Genomic DNA, 19,463 nt, shown 5'->3' with positions numbered 1-19,463 from the left:
ACGTTTTAACTGATTAGTGTCGGTCGAAGTAAACGGCAACGAAATATTCCACTTCTGTTTATCCATGTTTAAATCTTAGCAGTCAACTGGTGATTTAATAATGTGAAAACAATAATATTTCTATGTTTGGTAATTAACATGAACATGAGTGAATTAGATTACTATGGTAACAATGTGAACAGAAAATTTCACAAACTTTTTGCAATTTTTTTCATTTTTCGGTATAATTTTATTTTATTCGTAAACAATTAGATTTATAAAACTTGTTTGCATTTATATTAATAAAACAATATTTAACGCTTGTTTTAACAATTACTGTTTATTACAACAAACATCGCACATAATAAAACCAAAAAAACAAACAACGCAGTTGTCAAAATAAGAACATTGTTTTCAGTTTAACTTTCATTATCGCTGTCGGAATTCTCTGAGTAAAACGATCCATCTTCTTTCCACAATCCCCAGATAGTTGAAAGCTAAAAACAACAACATTAAGCAAAAATATTTGTAAACAATATTAAAAAAAATTCCGAATTGTAAAGAAAGTTGTGACGTCATTATATTTACGTCACTAATATTTTTTACAGGATTAAAAAAAGTTTAGTTAAAAAACAGAAACAGACAATCTTACGGGAAGTTGCCCACCCCTGACATAAATGTTAGCAATTGATCCAAATTTGATCCTCCTAAAGTTTGACCCGAAATGACCTAGCGCAGGGGTGGGCAACCTTTGTTACTGTAGGGCCAATTATAAATGTCAAAATTGGATCGAGGGCCGCACATGTCCATAACGATTTTGCTTTGTTGCTTACCAAATATGTTTAACTACAGGTATAATTCGTATTTGATTCTAGCCACATTTTGCCAGATCGCAGAAAACTAGCATCAGGCTCAATGTTCAGCTCAAAAATATGTAATAATTGGACTCGTTTGCCAGTACTTTTGAAATCCAAGCATTTTTTGCGGGCCGCACAACCTTTAATGAAGGGCCGCATGCTGACCTGACCTAGCGGTTTATCAACAGGCCCCCAAAACGTAAAACTTTTAAAACGGTTGTACTGACTATACATAATCTAGGAGTTTCATGCTGTGTTGGTTGGTAAAATGTAAAGTATTCAAAAGATTTTTTTAACTTTTTATTCGACTTACCCATTCTAACACCTTAAACCCCGAATTAATGGTTTTAGCTTCAGGCCACAAATTCAGGATTTAACGTGCTGAAATAATAAACAATTGTTTGCAGTAAGTTACTCATACCTTCACTGGCCAAATGGTTACCTTTGCAGCCTATAATATGTGTACGCTGTCAGTCAGATAGAAGGCCCAAGGGAGTAATTCACTTGTTTACGATTAAGGCGTTTTAATGCAGAGCGGAAGTGCTCAGCTTGACCCAGGACAGACGTTTTACGAGACAGTCATTTCGGTGATTAGAAATCAGCTGTTTTTGCGCAGCAATGCCATGTCGTTTTTTTAAGTTATTACGCGCATTTTCAGTTGTGATTTAAACTCGATAAATGTGCTTCGGTTTTGTATATGTCAAGCAAAACGTTGTGGATCAACATAAAGATAAAAAAACTTTTTCGAAAGCCGCAGGTGTTTGAATTCTCCATGACACCTTGGGTGCGGTATGACTATGGATCACTAAAGGTTATCTTTTAGGTTTTATAAACGCAGTTAAGAACGATTTTTCGTCATAACGTAGCTTCTTTATTTTTGACAAATCAATCCAGGAATCAATACTTAAGTCAAGTATAAATTAGGCAAAATGGTATTGTTGAACTCTAAGGACTGCATGTTATAGAATACGGTATCAAAAGGTTATTAAACGGTCCTTCGGCATCTGGACCGTGAAATGTTTCTACTGGTCAATGGTACTCATTTTGTGAAATAAAGTCAAGTGAAAAACAATTTGTTATGTATACCTTTGTAGCAAATGACTTTTTAATTGATGGTGTCTGTAATACAACAGTTAAGGCTTTCTAGGAAAAAATGTACTTACAAACTGACCTTGGACGACAATATTAAGGTCAAAGCAAGAGATTAAATAGAAAGTATTTTTTCCTTCTTCTTTAGTGTTTTTGTAATTATATGACAACTAGAAGGGTGGCTTAGCACATATTGCCCTTACATATACACTATAACCTATTTTAAAACATTGATATATTTCATACACTTATTTTATATTGGGCCCCATACCATCTACTATCTTTTATAACCTTGGTTGTTTCTGCAAGAATAAACTCATGGGCCCCCACACATGCAAAGTTGTAAATAATGCATTGCACGAGATAACTAAAAGAAAGTTTGTTGTTGTAGGGTAAAACAAAGTGATCGGTACTGAGCATAAATAAACATGTTATATGGAGTACAAACTATTTAAATTTCATTCAATTTATACATTTTTGAAGCTTTTCTCTATCTGCAAAAAAAGCTAAACACAACAATCAGTTCCTATTTATGGCGAATTGCACACGATTGTAGGGGGCTAGTGGGGTAAAGGATAGGGCTACAAGGTTGAACAAAACAACCAACACCTATAAATGGCACACTCAACAAGCTGACCGATTTTCATTCAATTTAGATATTGTTTAAAAAATTGACCCATTTTGGGGGGGCTAGTGGGGTAAAAGTTGGGGACACAGGGTTGAACACAACAATCGACAACTATAAATAGCACATTCTGTAAACTGTCAAAATGTATCCAACTCAGACAATGTTTAAAAAATTTACCCATTTTTGGGGGCTACAGGTGTAAATAATGGGGCTATAGGGTTAAACACAACAATTGAGACCTATAAAAGCTTCTACAATCTGTCCAAATTTCATTTAATTCTGACACTGTTTAAAAAAACTCACCCATCTTATGGGGTTAGTGGGGCAACTGGTTCTAGACCCAAAAGTACGAATTATAAAACCACTTTTTATCCAAATCGGCATTTTAAATTTTGCCCTATTCGGCCAATGTTTCAATATCTGACCACTAGAGGCGTTATTAGCAACATTCGTTAATGCTTCTGACGTCATAAGGCTGGTCATCATACCCCTCTGTTGACATGTGCAAAAAAAATTTTTTTTTTCTAGCGGGTAAATACTGGCTATCAAGTCAATGGCACATCTACATAACTGATGGAACATCTGCATAACTGTATTTACCATCTGTGAAAGTTTCAACCAAATCCACAAAAGATTAGATGCCAAAAGTGCATGGCAACGCTTCGGCAGAAAAAAGAAAAAAGAACAGAAAAAACAGAGTGAAATCAAGATGTGTTGGGGAAGGGGACCCATAATTATGATGCAAAAAGAATACAGACCAAACTTTAATGCTTCCTAATAATTTGTCCTTAAGAATCTAAAAATAACCGCAACATTTGTTTACCATAAATCCGCAGAAACACATGTGTGGGGACCCATTCGTTTTTGTGCAAAAACAATCATATGTGTAAAGCAAATAATGTGTACAGTAAATTGGTAAATAGGATGCAGAATATATAAAATTAAAGTATATTAGAAAACCCCTTTCTAGTTTCACATATTATTGCAAAAATCATAATATTGCGTGCCTTTTACTTCTAAAATCTTAAGTTTGAAGCAAACGTTATCTTACATGGTGATTAGCTACACTTTTTCACCCAAGGTTTCAGGCAATAAGAACTATTAAGGGGTAAAATTACAAAATAGCTAATAAAAATTAATTGCGCCCTACCTCTGCAATTCGTGAATTAATACCGATCAGTAAATTTACTGGTAAAGCAAATGTTCTATCAAAACAATGTTGTATTTGTGAAGTGCCAGGTATAACAGTAATGTTTACACTTTGCAGCAATTCTTGCCAACACTAATTTTAAAAACGTATTTACCTTTCGTTTTCAAACAGTTACAATCCAGATGAAACCTGTATTGCTGAAAGAATCGCAAATTTTGGCTCCCACGAACTGTCTTACGTGTTGCAACGACCCAAATGGAGTCAAAAAAATTAACAAGTGTAACTCAATTTAAAATGTGTCCTTACCTGTCAGTTGATGCGTTTTCAGGTCACGTTTCATGAATTCGGTGAGCTGAGTGCGAAGCTTTTCAGACTTGCCTAAAATAACAAACAATTATTACACTTTGGAATAAAGTCTAATAGCCGATTTCTAGACTAAGTCACGTCTACCAAACAGTGGTGCGTGTATCTGTAAACATATTTCAAAAATTTTATGCTTTCAAAGAACGGACATTTGAGCCAACCAAAAGTGCACATAAATGCGCAAGCGTAAATGTGCGCACAAGAAAAATGTGCAGATAGCAAAATGTGCTGGTTACAATGTGCGCATATTTTCAAATGTGCAAATGCTAAACGTCCGACTTGCTTTACTTGTCGATCACCTCTCAGGGTAAATTCCGACCTTGGCCCTTCATGTTTCCATTTTTAACGCATTTACAATCGCTAAACTTTCGCAGCTGTGTCCTGTGCGTTTCGTGCCACGTTGTCACAATGTATTATTTTGTTGCGCCAAGGAAAAAACAATTCGTACAGCAGGCTAGAGTTTCCGATAGGTCACCGAATACAAAATATGCACCAAGTCCATCCTGACCAATAAATAGCTACTTGTTTGAACACACCTTTGGGAATTCCCCAGTAAAAAACGCAAATTCTAAGCAAATCGTTATTTACGTTAACGTTAGGATCGGTAGGAAGGTCAGGGCTTAAAAGCAAGCCAAATTTTATCGCAACGTTAAAAGCAAGCCAAATACGTAGCTATTATTTCGAAATTTGCATAAATTATATCGCAACCGCTACAACTCCATCTTATTAAGCAAGAGCCTACCAACAACTTATAACCTACTAAATTACTCTATGGGGCAGGTAATTAAAATATTAAATGACCACACGATGTCGCCACGCAACAGTTATTGTTAGCGGCGGATTGGTATTGCGGGGCTCATCTTTGTCAGACACTCGTAGAGTGCGCATCTAAATGGAGAAGGCGAGTGAGAGTTATGCACAAGCGACGGTGAAGAGCGCGGGGAGTGCACTAAGAAGGCCAAACTGTTTAAGTTTCAAAGCGGATAGAATGCTTAAACGTGAGGATTTATGGAAATTATTAAAGGAGATAGATTTTCCAATCAAAAAAGTTCTGGGAATTGCGGAAATGAGAGGAACGCAGGTCGACGTGACCTGCACAACTAGACAGAACGTCTTGGAACTGCAAAACAAGCTCGCTGAAGTAGAGTATATAAAAAGTATTCGACTTTACGAAAGTGACATTATCAATGTTGTTATTGAATGGGTTCCTATTCCCTTTAATAATGAAGCAATTGCTGAGGCACTGAGTCAACGGTATGGGGAAGTTAAAAAAATGACCCACAGGAAGGACAAGGAAGGACTACTTTCAGGTATGCGAGTAGCATCCATGATTAAATCAGACATAGCAGTAAACCCAATCCCGAGCTATATCACAATTCATGGCTACGAGTTCTACGTAACCTATCATGGACAACAATTTACCTGTAAATATTGTAGTGAGGCAGGGCACAAACAAGTCAATTGTCCTAAACGGAAAAATGATTACCCACAACTGCAAAACAAAACTAATGAACAGAGAAGAAATCACGGAAGGGAGACGAATGGAACTGGGTCGAACCTTATCAGGACCAGTTCACCTGCGCCACTCGAGCGCGTGGAGGCCGATCCTAATAAGACCTTCCCATGCGTTGAATTACAGGCGGGGAAAGATAAACAAAACAACCACGAAAACTACACCAACATCGAAGCTCCAACTACCACAGGGCATCTCTCCCCGAGGTTTGAAGATAATAACCCGAACCTTCAGAAAACCAATCTTAAAAAGAGATTTAGAACAAGTCCAGAAATCTTGCCTAACAGCAAGTCGCAAAGTTTATGCCAAACACCGATCCCACTCATATGTCCTGAATGTCATACCGAGAGTTTCTTGGCCCCAGATTCAACGCATTTCTACTGCTACAAATGCAAGAATGACTTCAGTATTGTAAAGGCTTGTTGCGACGAAGAAACATCTATATTGGTACCGATGAAGGAAAAGACAATTAACTGTCCAAAATGTCAATCGATCATGCGATGGATGCCCTGCTGCAAGCAGTTTTAACCGGAGTTTACCACGGAGGGAAATCTATTTGAATGCATACAGTGCGAAAGGTATTCTATTACATGTGTGTATAAAACTATCAATCCTGTCCCACATCTCATGAGCAAAGAGTGCTCCAATTATCTGTGTAAATATAAATTGATTCATTGTAGTTGTGGGAAAAAATCGGCTGAATGCATCGAACCGAGCAAACCATACAGATGCTCATGCGGGTTCGAATATGAATGGGACATGGACCTAGGGGTGGAACGGATATAAGAGCTAGACTGTTGTGTATTTAATTCTTGATTTTTTTTCTAATGTCTATCACTGTCGCTTCTTTTAACGTTGCTGGAATCCGTGACCCACCTAAACGAAAATCAATCTTTAAGTACATTAGAGATAAAAAATATCATATCTCCCTAATACAGGAAACTCATTGTTCTCATAAAGATGAAAAACTTTGGCAGATGGAATGGGGTGGAGAAATCGTTTGGGCACACGGTACAAATCGTAGCAAGGGTGTGGCCATATTATTTTCCAAAAACCTAACATACTCAGTGATTGAACAGGCAGCTGATCCGAACGGGAGGTTTTTGATTACATCGGTAAAAATCGGAAATAGAAATTTAACGATAGCAAATATTTACGGACCGAGCAACGACAATCCGGACTTTTTTAATATTTTTTTACCCGTCTAATATCAGCTGCTGACGGCGACATGATTGTAGGAGGGGACTTTAACGTTATCTTAAATTCAAGTTTGGACAAAAATCGTGGGCCCCCGCATGCAAACAAAAATTCGCGAGCCACTGTGCAGGCATATATGAGTACATTTGAGCTATATGATGTATTTAGACATCGGCACGGTGATGCGAGAAAGTACTCGAGGATTCAAACAAATCCAATGGTGGCGACCCGTATTGATTTCTTTTTAACCTCAAAATCGTTATTAACCAATGTTACGAGCGCTAATATTGTTACAGGTATTATGTCTAATCACAAAATTGTGACCATGACTTTAAATGTGGCGCCTAATGTACACGGCAAAGGCTACTGGAAGCTAAACACGCGTCTGTTAGATAATAAACAATACATTGAACTAGTGAGGAAAACGATAAAGGATTACATAATAACCAACCCGGCTAATCACGTGAATCCCCACGTTAGATGGGACGCCCTTAAAGCGGTACTTCGCGGCGTCTCGATTGAATTCAGTGCGAGACTTAAAAAAGAAAACACTGCTCGCCAGAATGAACTGGAGCGAAATATAGAAGCGCTCGAGGAGAAAATTAGTCGAACCAACGGTTCTCTTCTTGATCCAAACGCTCCAGTAAAATTAACACAATTAAAAAGTAGTTTGGATGTACTCGTGGAAAACAAAACAAAAGGGGCGATAATCAGAAGTAGAACTCTTTGGGCCGAAAAAGGCGAAAAAAACACGAAATATTTTCTTAATTTAGAAAAACGCCATGTTGCAAAAAAATCGATTAACCGTCTAAAAAACGGTGACCAGGTATATACAGACCAAAAATCGATATTAACAGAGCTTTCGCGATTTTATGAAGACCTATACAATAGACGCGACCCTAAATGTCCGCAGTCACAAATCGACTCTTATTTGGCAAACCTGAACCTCCCAAAATTAAACGCGTACGAGACCGAAACAAGCGAAGAGCCCATCTCCAAAGATGAGATTAAGTTTGCCATTAACACAATGCCTAAAAATAAATCACCCGGCCTCGACGGATTACCGGCCGAGTTTTATCAATGCTTCTGGCCAGATATTACATCTATATTTTGTAAAGCTTGGGACTATACTGAGGAAATTGGTCATTTTAGCCAGAGTCAGGCTCAAGGGGTTTTGACCCTTATACCTAAACCTCACAAAGACCCCTTATTAACGACTAATTATCGACCCATTTCGTTATTAAACACTGACTACAAAATTATGTCTAAAGTGATAAACAATAGAATCAGAAAACATATAAAGCACTTGATTAAGCCAAATCAAAACGGCTTTATGAAGGGTAGGTACATCGGCGATAACCTTCGCGTCTTGTTTGACATTATAGATTCCTGCGATTTTTATGAAGTTCCAGGGGCGGTACTTAGCCTCGACATTTACAAAGCGTTTGACACAATTAGTTGGGACTACATTGCTACTGCACTAAATGCGTTTGGGTTTGGTAACAAACTAAAAAGATGGATCAAATGCTGCTACTCCCGACCCACATGCAGAATAACTAACAACAATTTTTTATCGAAGGCTTTTCGAATCGAACGAGGCATGAGACAAGGTGACCCATTATCACCAACATTGTTTTTAATATGCATCGAATGTCTGGCTGAGGCCCTGCGCCAAGTTACCTTTCAAGGGATAAAACTAAAAAATAAGGAATTTGAAGTGTCTCTGCTTGCGGATGACACTTTAATTTTCCTCAGAGGCGACCAAACTGACTTTGATCGGGTATTTCGGGTACTTGATATGTTTGGGGAAATGTCCGGATGTAAACTTAACATGGCAAAATCCCTTGCTTTTTTCATAGGTCCAAAGCGACTATCTGAAGAAAAACCTTACGCTGATAAAGGATTAGCTTGGCCAAACACGTCGTTTCGATATCTGGGTGTCGAAATCCCGATTAAAGATAGGAAACAATTGTTTTCTCTAAATTTTGGTAACATGATCGGAAAATCAGCGCTATTTTAAACATATGGTCGTCTCGCGGGTTAACTCTTTTGGGACGCATATGCATTTTGAAAAGCCTTGCAATTCCGACGCTAATTTACAAAATTAGTGTTTTGCCAATAACCCTTCCGAATATATTTTTACGAAAACTAAAAACAAAATTATTCCAGTTTGTATGGGGCTCGAGGTGGGAAAGAATAAAACGTAACACTCTTATCGCGAACGTTGGTAATGGAGGTGCAAATATGTTGGACGTCGAGTCCTACATTTTGTCCTTAAATCTTAAATGGGTTTTAAAACTTCTTGACGTCGAATACGAAGCCCCATGGAAACATTTAGAAAAAAATGCGTTGTCCTTAATGGAACTAGAGTCATGGGTTCGAGGCAACTTACCAACTTCCTCGAAACAATGTGCACAAATTATCCCCTTACAAACGGTAAGGAAGATAATTACAGACATCAGAAGTATTACTCATGTAGCTCATTCACCCAAAACGCACAGTAGAGCACTGTGGGCTTCAAAATCTGTCAGACTTAGGTCAAAAACATTTTATTTAAAGCCTCTTATAAATGCAGGAATACTTGATTATTCCGATTTACTTAATTCTGAGGGGGAATATTATAAGTACGACCAATTGGCAGATAAATACAAATTTACCCCGAATAACACCGACTTTAAAATTTTCATTAAAATGGTTGCCGCCCTCCCTCCCGAATGGGACCATACTGATGACCCTTCCAAAAACAACATAAACTTAATTGATGAATGTCTAGAAATGTTTCAGGAGTATAAAACACCAAAGGCGCTCTATAACAAAATAAAGCAATATGTAACGGTTTGCCCAGAAAAGCAACAAAAAAAGTGGGAACGGGACTTGAACCTCACACCAAATACCACCCCTTGGGAAAAGCTGTATTCCAAAGTTTATCACTCTACATTCGAAACCAAATTGCGTTCCTTTCAAATAAAGCTAAACCTGCGTGCCATTGTAACAAACGAAGCACTCCACTCCTTTGGAAAAACTAATTCTGACCAATGCGTTTTCTGTCTAAAGGGCCCCGAAACTGTATCGCACTTATTTTATCTTTGTGAACATGTTAAAAGTTACTGGGAAGACGTAACGTCTTAGATTTCAGCAAAACTTTTAATTCCCTTGCGAATTAACCCTGTAACTCTTGTTTTTGGAACTCACCTGGATGATGATTTGTTAAATTGTTTACTGTTATGTGCGCGATTTGTCATATACCGTAGTAAGTATGGAGGAACTTTGCCCACGCTGTGCTTGTTTATTTCATTGTTTCAGTCGGTTAAAACCTCAGAATATGTAAGTGCATTGAAGAATAATAGACTTGTGACCTTTAAGGTAAAGTGGGCGGGCCTTTAGCCCATCTTGTCGCTTTTTTGATTGGTGCTATTTTTTTTTTTATTTTTTTATTTTTTTTTTAGGGCTACTGTTGTCTGATGAAGCCGAACATTTGAAAGAAAAGTTTGAGAAATTAATCATACTTCTGATACAATGTCACAATACTGTTGTGTGCCAAATTGCCTGGAAAGTAAAGGTGGCCATAAATTTCCACTTAATAGTCAACTGTATGAGAAAAGGAAGGTGGCTATCAAGCGTTATAACCCTTCACTTCGTTTTGTTTTTACTGCTTCGGGTTCAGTTCAGGTTTTTAAAAATGTACATTTTCGGGTTCGGGTTTTGTTCCGGTTTGGGCAAATTATCCGGTTCGAACCGGTTTGCGGTTTTTAAACCGGTTTAATTTTTTTATTTGTTTCAACTTCATCTACCGATCATCTACCTGGCTTATTAAACTCCAGAAGATTTTTGATAGTGCACTGTTATTTTTAACACCCTTATAAGTGTTATCTCGCGTGCGTTGTTTTGAAAAAAACGCAAAATATGAAACAGACTGCATTTTTTACTGGTTCAGTTCCGGTTCGGGTCCAACGCCAAACAAAATATGGGGTTCAACTCCGGTTCGGGTTTTTGGAAAAACGTAATTAGCGGTTCGGGTTCGGATTTAATGAAATTAACCGCTCAAACCGGTTCGCGGGTTCGGGTTCAGTTCCGGTTCGACTCCCTGAAAGAAATTAATACATGGCCAGCACGAGAAGTTGTTGATCAACCAATCATCGCCCAATTGAAACAGCAGTTTCCTGCTACCAGAGTTATTTTGGACGCCACAAAAATTAAAAACCAACAAATGTTAAAGCTCAAAATTCCACATTTTCAACATGTAAAAATACCATACAGATTCTAGTTGGAATTTTACCAAAGGGGCTGGTGACTCTTCTAAGTAATTTTTATGGAGGATGTGCAAGTGATAGGCAAGTAATAGAAGATTCTGTACTACACTAAAACGTCTCAGAGTTTTCTTAACCCAAAGACAGCATTATGTTTACATCCTTTGATGTATTTGTTAACACCCCTAACCACAATGCTAAAACGAAAAAACCAGCTTGAAAATATTTCAGTAGTAACTAAAGGAGGCATGTTGCATCAGAAAGGATCCACGTTGAGAGAGTCATAGCTAAAATATACAAGATATTAAAGCAATCCATGCCTCATTATGCTGTCAAATAAACTTATTTTTGTTTGTTTTATGTGGACTAATGTTAGGCAATGTATTGTTAGAGATAAGTGTTAATTTTTTTGTGTATGCCAGTTAGCTTATGGCAGTTCTGTCCAGGACGATGTGTTTTGTTTGTGAGATGTCTGTAGGACTATCTGGCTGTTGCATTGAAGCATCCATGTTTTTATTTTATTTAGGTGTGTGTATTTTTGACAGTAATTATGATTACCAACAAACTTGGTCTCTGTGAATATATTTTTGTGGTTTGTTTCTTACATTATAATTACTTAAACCAATGACCCATTCGCAATTTTGCTGTACAAATACATCTTTAAATGTATACACCATAAAGTAGCAGTACTGCTTAGTAGCAATGCCCATCTGTCCTTGAATTTGAATACTTAAAAATCTTCAAATTCATACACCAAAAAGTATCAGCACTGCTTATTAGCAATGCTCATTTGTCCTCGAATCTGAAAGTAGTATTTATGATTTTTTTAAGTGAAGGTTTTGTAATTTGTAACTCACAAATTCAGATATGGAAAGTTAGCACCTTTGGTAATAATTTCAATTTTTTACTATGTGGACATTTAATCTTAACCAAATCAGTTTCCTCTGCTTTTGCATCTGGTGTTGCAGCAAGGTATGGCTGTTGGTTGTCAATAAACAGACCTGCTGGACTCATGTGAATATTTTTTGTTTTGCTGAACAAAGTAACTGCCTTTTTTCATACATTTTGCAATGACATGTTGCTTCTGTGGACAGTGCAAAATAGTGTTGCATATTTCTTTTTTCAGTTGCCAAAACAAGATCCCTAAATTTTGGTGCTGTTATGGGAAACTTTCATTGGTTAACATTCCTTGCACTTACTTTGTTCAGTTGGGTTTCATTCCATTTTTTAATTTGTAGACAACAAGGTTTACAAGTCACCACTATACCCCTACATGTAATAAATAAAGTATCTAATTACTTTTCAATTGTTTTGCAGGGTGGTGAAACGTTTGAAGCTAATCTGTACAACTTTTCTAGATTTGGAAACCGTAAGAGCTATGGCTGCTAGATGTTCGCATGCAGCAACAAGCCCTCTTCTTGCTGCACACTCACATTCTGAATTTACAATTTCTCCACTGTTTTCCAGTTTCATTTTGACATTATATAAAACTTTTTTCAGTGAAGCATGTACAATGCCACTTAAATAATACTCAGATAAACATTTCAGACTGCTACAGGCTTCAAAATAGCCTTCACATCACTGTTGGAAATTTTGTCACATGCGAACTTGAAATGAAAATAAACTTTCGTGGTATTTGGTCCAAGTTGGTTATTTGAGTAAACCCTACTTTGGGCTTCTGTTACTCAGAACTGCTACCTACATTCTCCATCAAGCTCACAGCATAAGTGAAGTTGTCATTCCTATCATAAGCCTGAAGTCTGTCTAGTAGTATGCAGAGGAAAAAAACAAGAAGCTATTGCAAAAAAACAGAAATACAAAGCATCTTAAAATTAAATCCTCTTTCTTGCCAGTTGTTTTGGCACATATTTTACTCACATCATAATCTGTATGTTGTCCATTTAGAATAATCCTTTTTTAATTGATTCATGTCGGCAAATAACAGTGTTTTATGGTAAAAATATGACGGAGTGGAGTTGTTTGGGGGCTTCTAAATTTGTGCGCGTTTGTGCCCTTATGACAACTAAAACTGTTACCACAGCCTTAAAAAGTTTAGTTTAATAATATTAAGACAATAAATAGTTTGGGAGTAGTAAATTTCACTACTTAAAACTAACCTATAGGTTGTCCATGGTTGACTTATTGGAATAGCAGTGCCCAAAAGCTAGGCTATTTTTGTATGTGTATGTAAAGGTGAGCCCCACATTGTTGATAAACAAATATTTTACGTACCTTGTTTGGGGTCACCTCCAAGCAAAAGTCCACACATGAAGCGTCGAACCATTGACCAGTGGCTTTCGTAGACTACTTGGTGGATGATGTTGTTGAACTCTGAATCAGGCATTTTCATGCAGATGTACATGGCTGCAAACATTTCCTGCAACGACTGATGTATGAAGTAGAATGTTGCCTGGTCTCCTTCGAATAGGCTTGTCCACGAGGCAACCTTGATGACGAAATCTTGTACATTCACATCGTCCAAGCCAGTCTTTTCCAAATCGTCACTAGTAAACACAACAGTTTGGCGATCCATTCCGTCGTAAGCCATTCCACCAAGTGGTTGGATAAGTGCGTGAAACTTTAAACCTTTTTTGTGAACAGAGTTTTCTAACTGTTGTAGAAATTGTAAGAACACATTGGTTATTGTGTTAAGTTGGTCAACATTACCACTCAAACCAGCGTAAACCACTAATTGTAACAGCAGTGGATTGTGACAAAGCTGAATTAACTGTGGTGAATTAGAGTTCCATGTCGTCCACAAATTCTCTGCTTGATCCCCAGCAAATGCATTAAATAGCTCCCGCATGCCATCTGGTGGAAGATCTCCAACAACAACTGTGCGATTTGGGCGCAGGGAAAGTGGAATCGAAAGAATTGCATGAGGCCGAGACGTGAAAATTAGCAGAGATTTTTGAAACAAATTTTTGCAGCAAAGATTTGCTACAAGTTGCTGAATTGGTGAAGGTTTTTCATACGACATATCCGCTCGTCTTTCGTTGCTCAGAGACAACGACCATTGATCGTAGCCATCTAACACAAAAGCGCATTTTTCTTGATTTTTTAACATCCATTGAAATGCATTATCTCTGGTGGTTTGGTCTACATCTTTAAAAGGATAATCGATTAAAAGTTCTTGAGGAGTGAGAACCGTTTCATAACCCAAGTCCATAAATCTCAGAAAAATCACAAAATAATTTGTGAATTTAGCCAGTCTTTTGGCTAACAGGGTTTTTCCGAAACCTGGGGGGCCGACTAGAGCCAGGAAACCGACACCCATCATTGTAACTAGCATTTTATTAAAGTCTATAGCTTTGAAAGTTTTAAACTTTTGGATCCCTTGTCCTTTCGTGGATGGATAGAAAGGCTCACTGATGGGTGGGTCCTCAACTTTGTAAATGTTACTTTCGGCCAAGCTCTGATAAACTTTGGGAATTTTTGACTCATCTACAGTCAAACCATGTAAAACTAAATTAGATTCAAGTTTTTCCAACTGATGTTGTTGAATTAAATTTACTGCTTCTTGTAAATGATTGTCTGAAAATACAAAAAAAGACATGTAGGCTAAGTTATATTGTAAATAATTCACTTGCTGTCACATAAACTAACAAAAAAACCTAAATCACAACAAAACATTTTGTTTGCACAGTTAGCCGACAGTATGTGTTGTTGATCATACCTAATATTGGATCAGTTGTAAGGTGTTTTGGGGCAATAATGTTTTATAAATTATTGGTGTCCCAGCAGTTTTTATGTAAAAAAATTCAGCATTTGCTTTTGTTGCTTTATGCAAATTTTAAGTATTAAGATATGCCAGTATCCTGATTAAGGCGTGTCATATGGAATGTCGAAACACCAGTTGATTGCAATAAAGAAATTAAATAGAAACTCTAATGCAAAAGATTTCTATTTTGTTCAAGGTTAACACATACAAAATTTCTTAAAATCAATTTGCTGAAATCACTCAAATATGACCTCAAATTTGGATGTTAGAATTAGTTTACTTTAATGATAACATAAGACTGAAATAGAATTTACCTGAGCAAGATTCAGTGGGTTTACCTGACGATTGGTTGCTGGGTGCAAAATTGTCTGTAAAAGGTATAATTGTTTGTAAACAACAACAACATGACCAATAATAATAATTTGATTTAAATCTAAAGTTAATAAAACATGTTTCAGGTGATGTACAAATTACTTAGATTAATGGTATGACTAATATTTGTCTTCATTAAATGTACTTACATTGTGCAAATTAAACTCAGTTTTAATGTCAAGTGAAACAGCTTGCATAACTGTATACTTCTTTAGGACACTTTTATTTACTGAACATGATCTTGTTGTACACATACATAACACAACTTGAATGTGATCTAGCCAAAGTCTAATTTCTATAATGACCAACACATCAATCTAAACACATAAACATGCCAATTCAAGTTATGCATAACTATATATGTGAATTTATATTGTTGCATTAGAAGCTTATTCAAAGCCTTCACATGTAAAGTGTGAGTATTGTACAGTAGCATTCTCAGTTATTCCAATTAGGGACAGTAATCCATAAACTTGTGTAGTTTTGAGACTTGCTAATAGCCACTTGTTACCCTGCAAATAGGGGCCACAAAAAGTTTTGTTTCAAAAAGGCCCTATTTTTTCATTGTGTTTTAGTTACCAACGTGTTTTTTATGTTATATATAGTTTATGAAGACCACTTTAGTTATCTCATTCTTTTTCTATGTACATTTACCCTTCACTACATTTATGTTAAAATCCAAACTGTAGTCTCTGGATAGTATAAAGTTGAATATATTACACAGTAGAAATGACAAAAAGAGGCAGAAATCCAATCAAAATTAGATCTACTTCTTTTAGTCATTTCTACTGTGTAATTTATTCAAAGATCTATTTAACATTTTTCAGGGGCTAGTAAGATGAACAATGGAAACACAAGGAAAAACAAAGTGATGACTATACCACAATGGTTCCGTAGCATATCTTTAAATTTAGACCGTGTGTGCCAAAAGTAAGAATTAAAGAGACACACTTTAGGAGAACCTATAAGCAAACAAGCAGTTTGAATATCTACATTGTTTCCATATATACATGTGTGTTTTAACTATACAAGTTACATAATATGAATGTTCTTACTGATAACAGTCACATTTCCTTGAGTTCCAACTATGGAATCATGAATTGTTGCTTTTTCCATATTTAATGTTTGGCTATTGCTGGGACCTGGATAAAAAACACACACAATGTAACTGAATAATACGTTTGTGTTGTTTCATGTTACTGTAGTGTTTTTTTGTTTACTTTTATAATAAGTAAAATATGACCTAAACTTTGTTTTTGTCAAAGTTTTTTAATACACAACAAGGTATATTGGCCAAGCCATCTTGATTTTGACTTTAGAAACAGTACAAACAGTACACTTGCTTTAGACAGATATTTGTTTGTTGAATTTTTTTACCTGCTTTTGCTTGTGATTGTGAATTTATTTGTGAGACAGCAGTAGAATTCTTACCTTCCTAAAATAAGGAACAGTTTTAGTGTGTTACTATGGTAACAGTTTTGTACTCCATAACTCAGTTACTAATTTCTCAAACCGTGTCCTATAGCAATTTACTGACTTGCAAATGTTACACTTATTTTGTTTTTGTGACAGTTAAATTCCGATCAGGTTAATGTCCATAAGCGCCGGTCTGCGTAAATATTTTGCCAGTCTGCAATTTTTTTTACTTTATTTATACTTTTCTAAGTAGGCCCATTGCAAAGTTGTTGGTACCTATTGCACAGTTGTTGGCTGTAAAACTGGGGTAGCTTTCCACTGTTGATATCCGCAAAATTACTTAATAAAGCTTTTGTGATGTTTATGATTGTTTTGTCATAAACTGCGTCTAGCATTCAACAATTCTTTGTTATTCTTCACTTTTAAGATGAGATTTATACTGGCAGCTAAACAACAGCAAACATTCCACTAACATTGACTTCGGATGTAAATAGATTGGCGTTTTGTTGTTTAGGTTGATTGCCGTTGGTTGCAATTTTTTGTCCTAAATGCATAGGCATGTCTAAACCTTGCATTATGTTGCGCAACCATAATGTTGGTGAACAAAAAGCATACAAATATCTGTTGCATTCACTTTGATCTTTTGTTGCTGGTCTGTGGAAATTTTTTAAGTTTTTACCGGTCCAGTGGGGTAGAAAGGTTGGGAACCACACATCTAAAGGACCAGTGTACTGGTTTACAAACTGTGGCCACAGAGGCATCTAATAGGAGCCACATAGCTTCCTAAAAATGCACTGATTTATAATATCACATGTCTTAGTATCATGATAAAAGGAGCTTATGACCATACAGTATGTGGTGTGTCACAGCTTGAAGTATATGCCACAAACTGTATAACTGACACATACAAAATGCCACAGTTGCAACAAGTAATAGGAAAACATTAAACTGATTGAAATGAAACTAAATAATATGTGTCCGCTACAAGAAAGATGAATTATAGCTTAAACAACTACAGCAAAGGGATGTAGAACAAGAAATGACAGTTCTCATTGCATTCGTTAAACTTGTTTTTTTGTTTTTTTATATCAAGGTTATGTAATTGAATTTTTATTTTTCATAGTTTTGTAACAAGTTGTAACAAAAGCAATTATCACCATTTTAAACACCAGTTTCTGTTTCCCTCCACTTCATAAGATGCAAAATTGGCTGCTTGGTAGGTCAGTTGGTAATGATGCAGATACCAGTTAAAAATTGACAATATAAAACACCAAGCACAAACAGCTAAAAACAACAGTGTTTAACTGCATTTACAAACATTTTGTTAACCAAAACCGTATTTAAATTATATTTATCTGCAAATGTATAGGTAATATGCCGCTTTGCAAAAACAATCAACTCTGGCAATTATACTTGTAACAGGGCTGCCACTTGTTCGCATGAAACAATCTAGTTTGACCTAAAAAAATATCCAATTTAATGTAATATATTAGCCCAGGGTGGTCCAACTTTATTTTGTTGCGGGCCATTCAAAATCGTTAACTTATTACGCGGGCCAAGGTTTAGATTTTTGCAGGAAAAACTTTTTTTCTAGGTTAAACTCTAGGGTATACACCTATACACCTTTTTTATCTATAGATAAGTTTATTTTTATATTTTGTAGTTATTTACGAAGTAGAAGCTGTCAAAAACATTCAGTTTCCACTCTAGCGCAAAAAGTGCCCCTGCACGGTTTAAAGAAGCAGAACCCTTTATTACCAACAATGCCTTGTCATTCGTCACAATAGGAGATTTTGCAGTATTTAATAAGTGTTAATTCTCTCACTAAGAAAACATTGAATTATTGAAAACAAAACTTATAGTTGTCTTTGAAATGTTGGGACTTTCGCGGGCCAACAAAATTATCTCGCGGGCCACAATTGGCCCGCGGGCCTGCAGTTGGACCACGCTGTATTAGCCAAACAACAATACATATGAAGATTTTAATATAAATTGATCTACGTCAGATGCTAAAGAAGCTTACTTCTTCCTTACTATAACTTTATTTTTTCTGTTACAGTTAAAATGTTATAACGTTGAGGCTTTTGTGGTTATCTGGGTGGAACGTTTGTAGGCTGGTACTGTTTCTATGGTCTTTACAAACGTTAAAAAATCTAGATCTAGATTTTATAGCGATCATCTATATCCCAAGTTTTACTTCTAGGCTTAACCAAAACAATCTAGATCTAGCTATAGAATATCAATAGTGGCAGTACTATTGGGGTGTATGTAAATACCGCTTGACCGCTGTGGCCGCTGTGGCCAGCCTGTACACACTTTCTAAATGCTGTGGCCAACCTGTAAATACTGCGTGACCGCTGTGGCCAACCTGTAAATACCGCGTGACCGCTGTGGTCAACCTGTATAGGTAAATGAGACCCGATTGAAGTGTTATTTCCAATACAAACCCCACTAGCACTAACCGTCAACGCTTGTGTTAAAAAATGGTCACAGCGGTCACGCAGTATTTACAGGTTGGCCACAGCGGTCACGCAGTATTTACAGGTTGGCCACGGCATTTAGAAAGTGTGTACAGGCTGGCCACGGCATTTAGAAAGTGTGTACAGGCTGGCCACGGGCTGGCCACAGCGGCCACAGCGGTCACAGCGGTCAAGTGGTATTTACATACACCCGTACTATTGTCATTCTGGCAGAATAAAATGTGCCCTAAAACGAATTTTTTTTACGCTTCACTGCACAAGGCTTCGCGTAGTCGATAATCGCCTTTTCACAACAACCGAAATGTAGTTTTGGTGGCCTTCGTGATAATAGCTAAATTCAACCACCAAATGCAATGCTGAACAGATTTTATTCGTCGTAGATAAAATTAAATCACATGCAAAGAACAAAAAAATTTCATGCACGAAAATTATTACATATACGCATGGCATT

General features: G+C 36.6%; 1 protein-coding gene and 1 pseudogene across 4 annotated transcripts; one reads left to right on the top strand and one right to left on the bottom strand.

Moving 5' to 3' along the window:
* Window positions 1-205: 205 nt before the first annotated feature.
* Window positions 206-19,124, bottom strand: LOC145233219 (uncharacterized). 4 transcript variants are annotated; one of them, XM_080097907.1, is made up of 7 exons: window positions 17,690-19,123; window positions 16,494-16,551; window positions 16,172-16,258; window positions 15,059-15,112; window positions 13,256-14,557; window positions 4,010-4,081; window positions 206-476 (listed from the first exon to the last, which is right to left on the bottom strand). In XM_080097907.1, exons 1-7 carry the CDS (start codon window positions 17,690-17,692, stop codon window positions 409-411), a joined length of 1,644 nt encoding a protein of 547 aa, XP_079954033.1. In that variant the 5' UTR covers window positions 17,693-19,123; the 3' UTR covers window positions 206-408. The 4 variants fall into 4 exon arrangements, with proteins under 4 accessions (XP_079954033.1, XP_079954036.1, XP_079954035.1 ...); XM_080097909.1 differs by lacking the exon at window positions 206-476 and adding an exon at window positions 502-1,217; XM_080097910.1 differs by lacking the exon at window positions 16,494-16,551.
* Window positions 4,936-6,365, top strand: LOC145233220 (uncharacterized; annotated as a pseudogene).
* Window positions 19,125-19,463: the final 339 nt, after the last annotated feature.

Source organism: Phallusia mammillata, chromosome 6 (genome assembly GCF_965637545.1).
Source record: "Phallusia mammillata chromosome 6, kaPhaMamm4.hap1.1, whole genome shotgun sequence".
In the NCBI taxonomy this organism is placed as follows: Eukaryota; Metazoa; Chordata; class Ascidiacea; order Phlebobranchia; family Ascidiidae; genus Phallusia; species Phallusia mammillata.
Note: the sequence above shows the minus strand (reverse complement) of the source record. Positions and strands in the feature narration are given on the sequence as shown.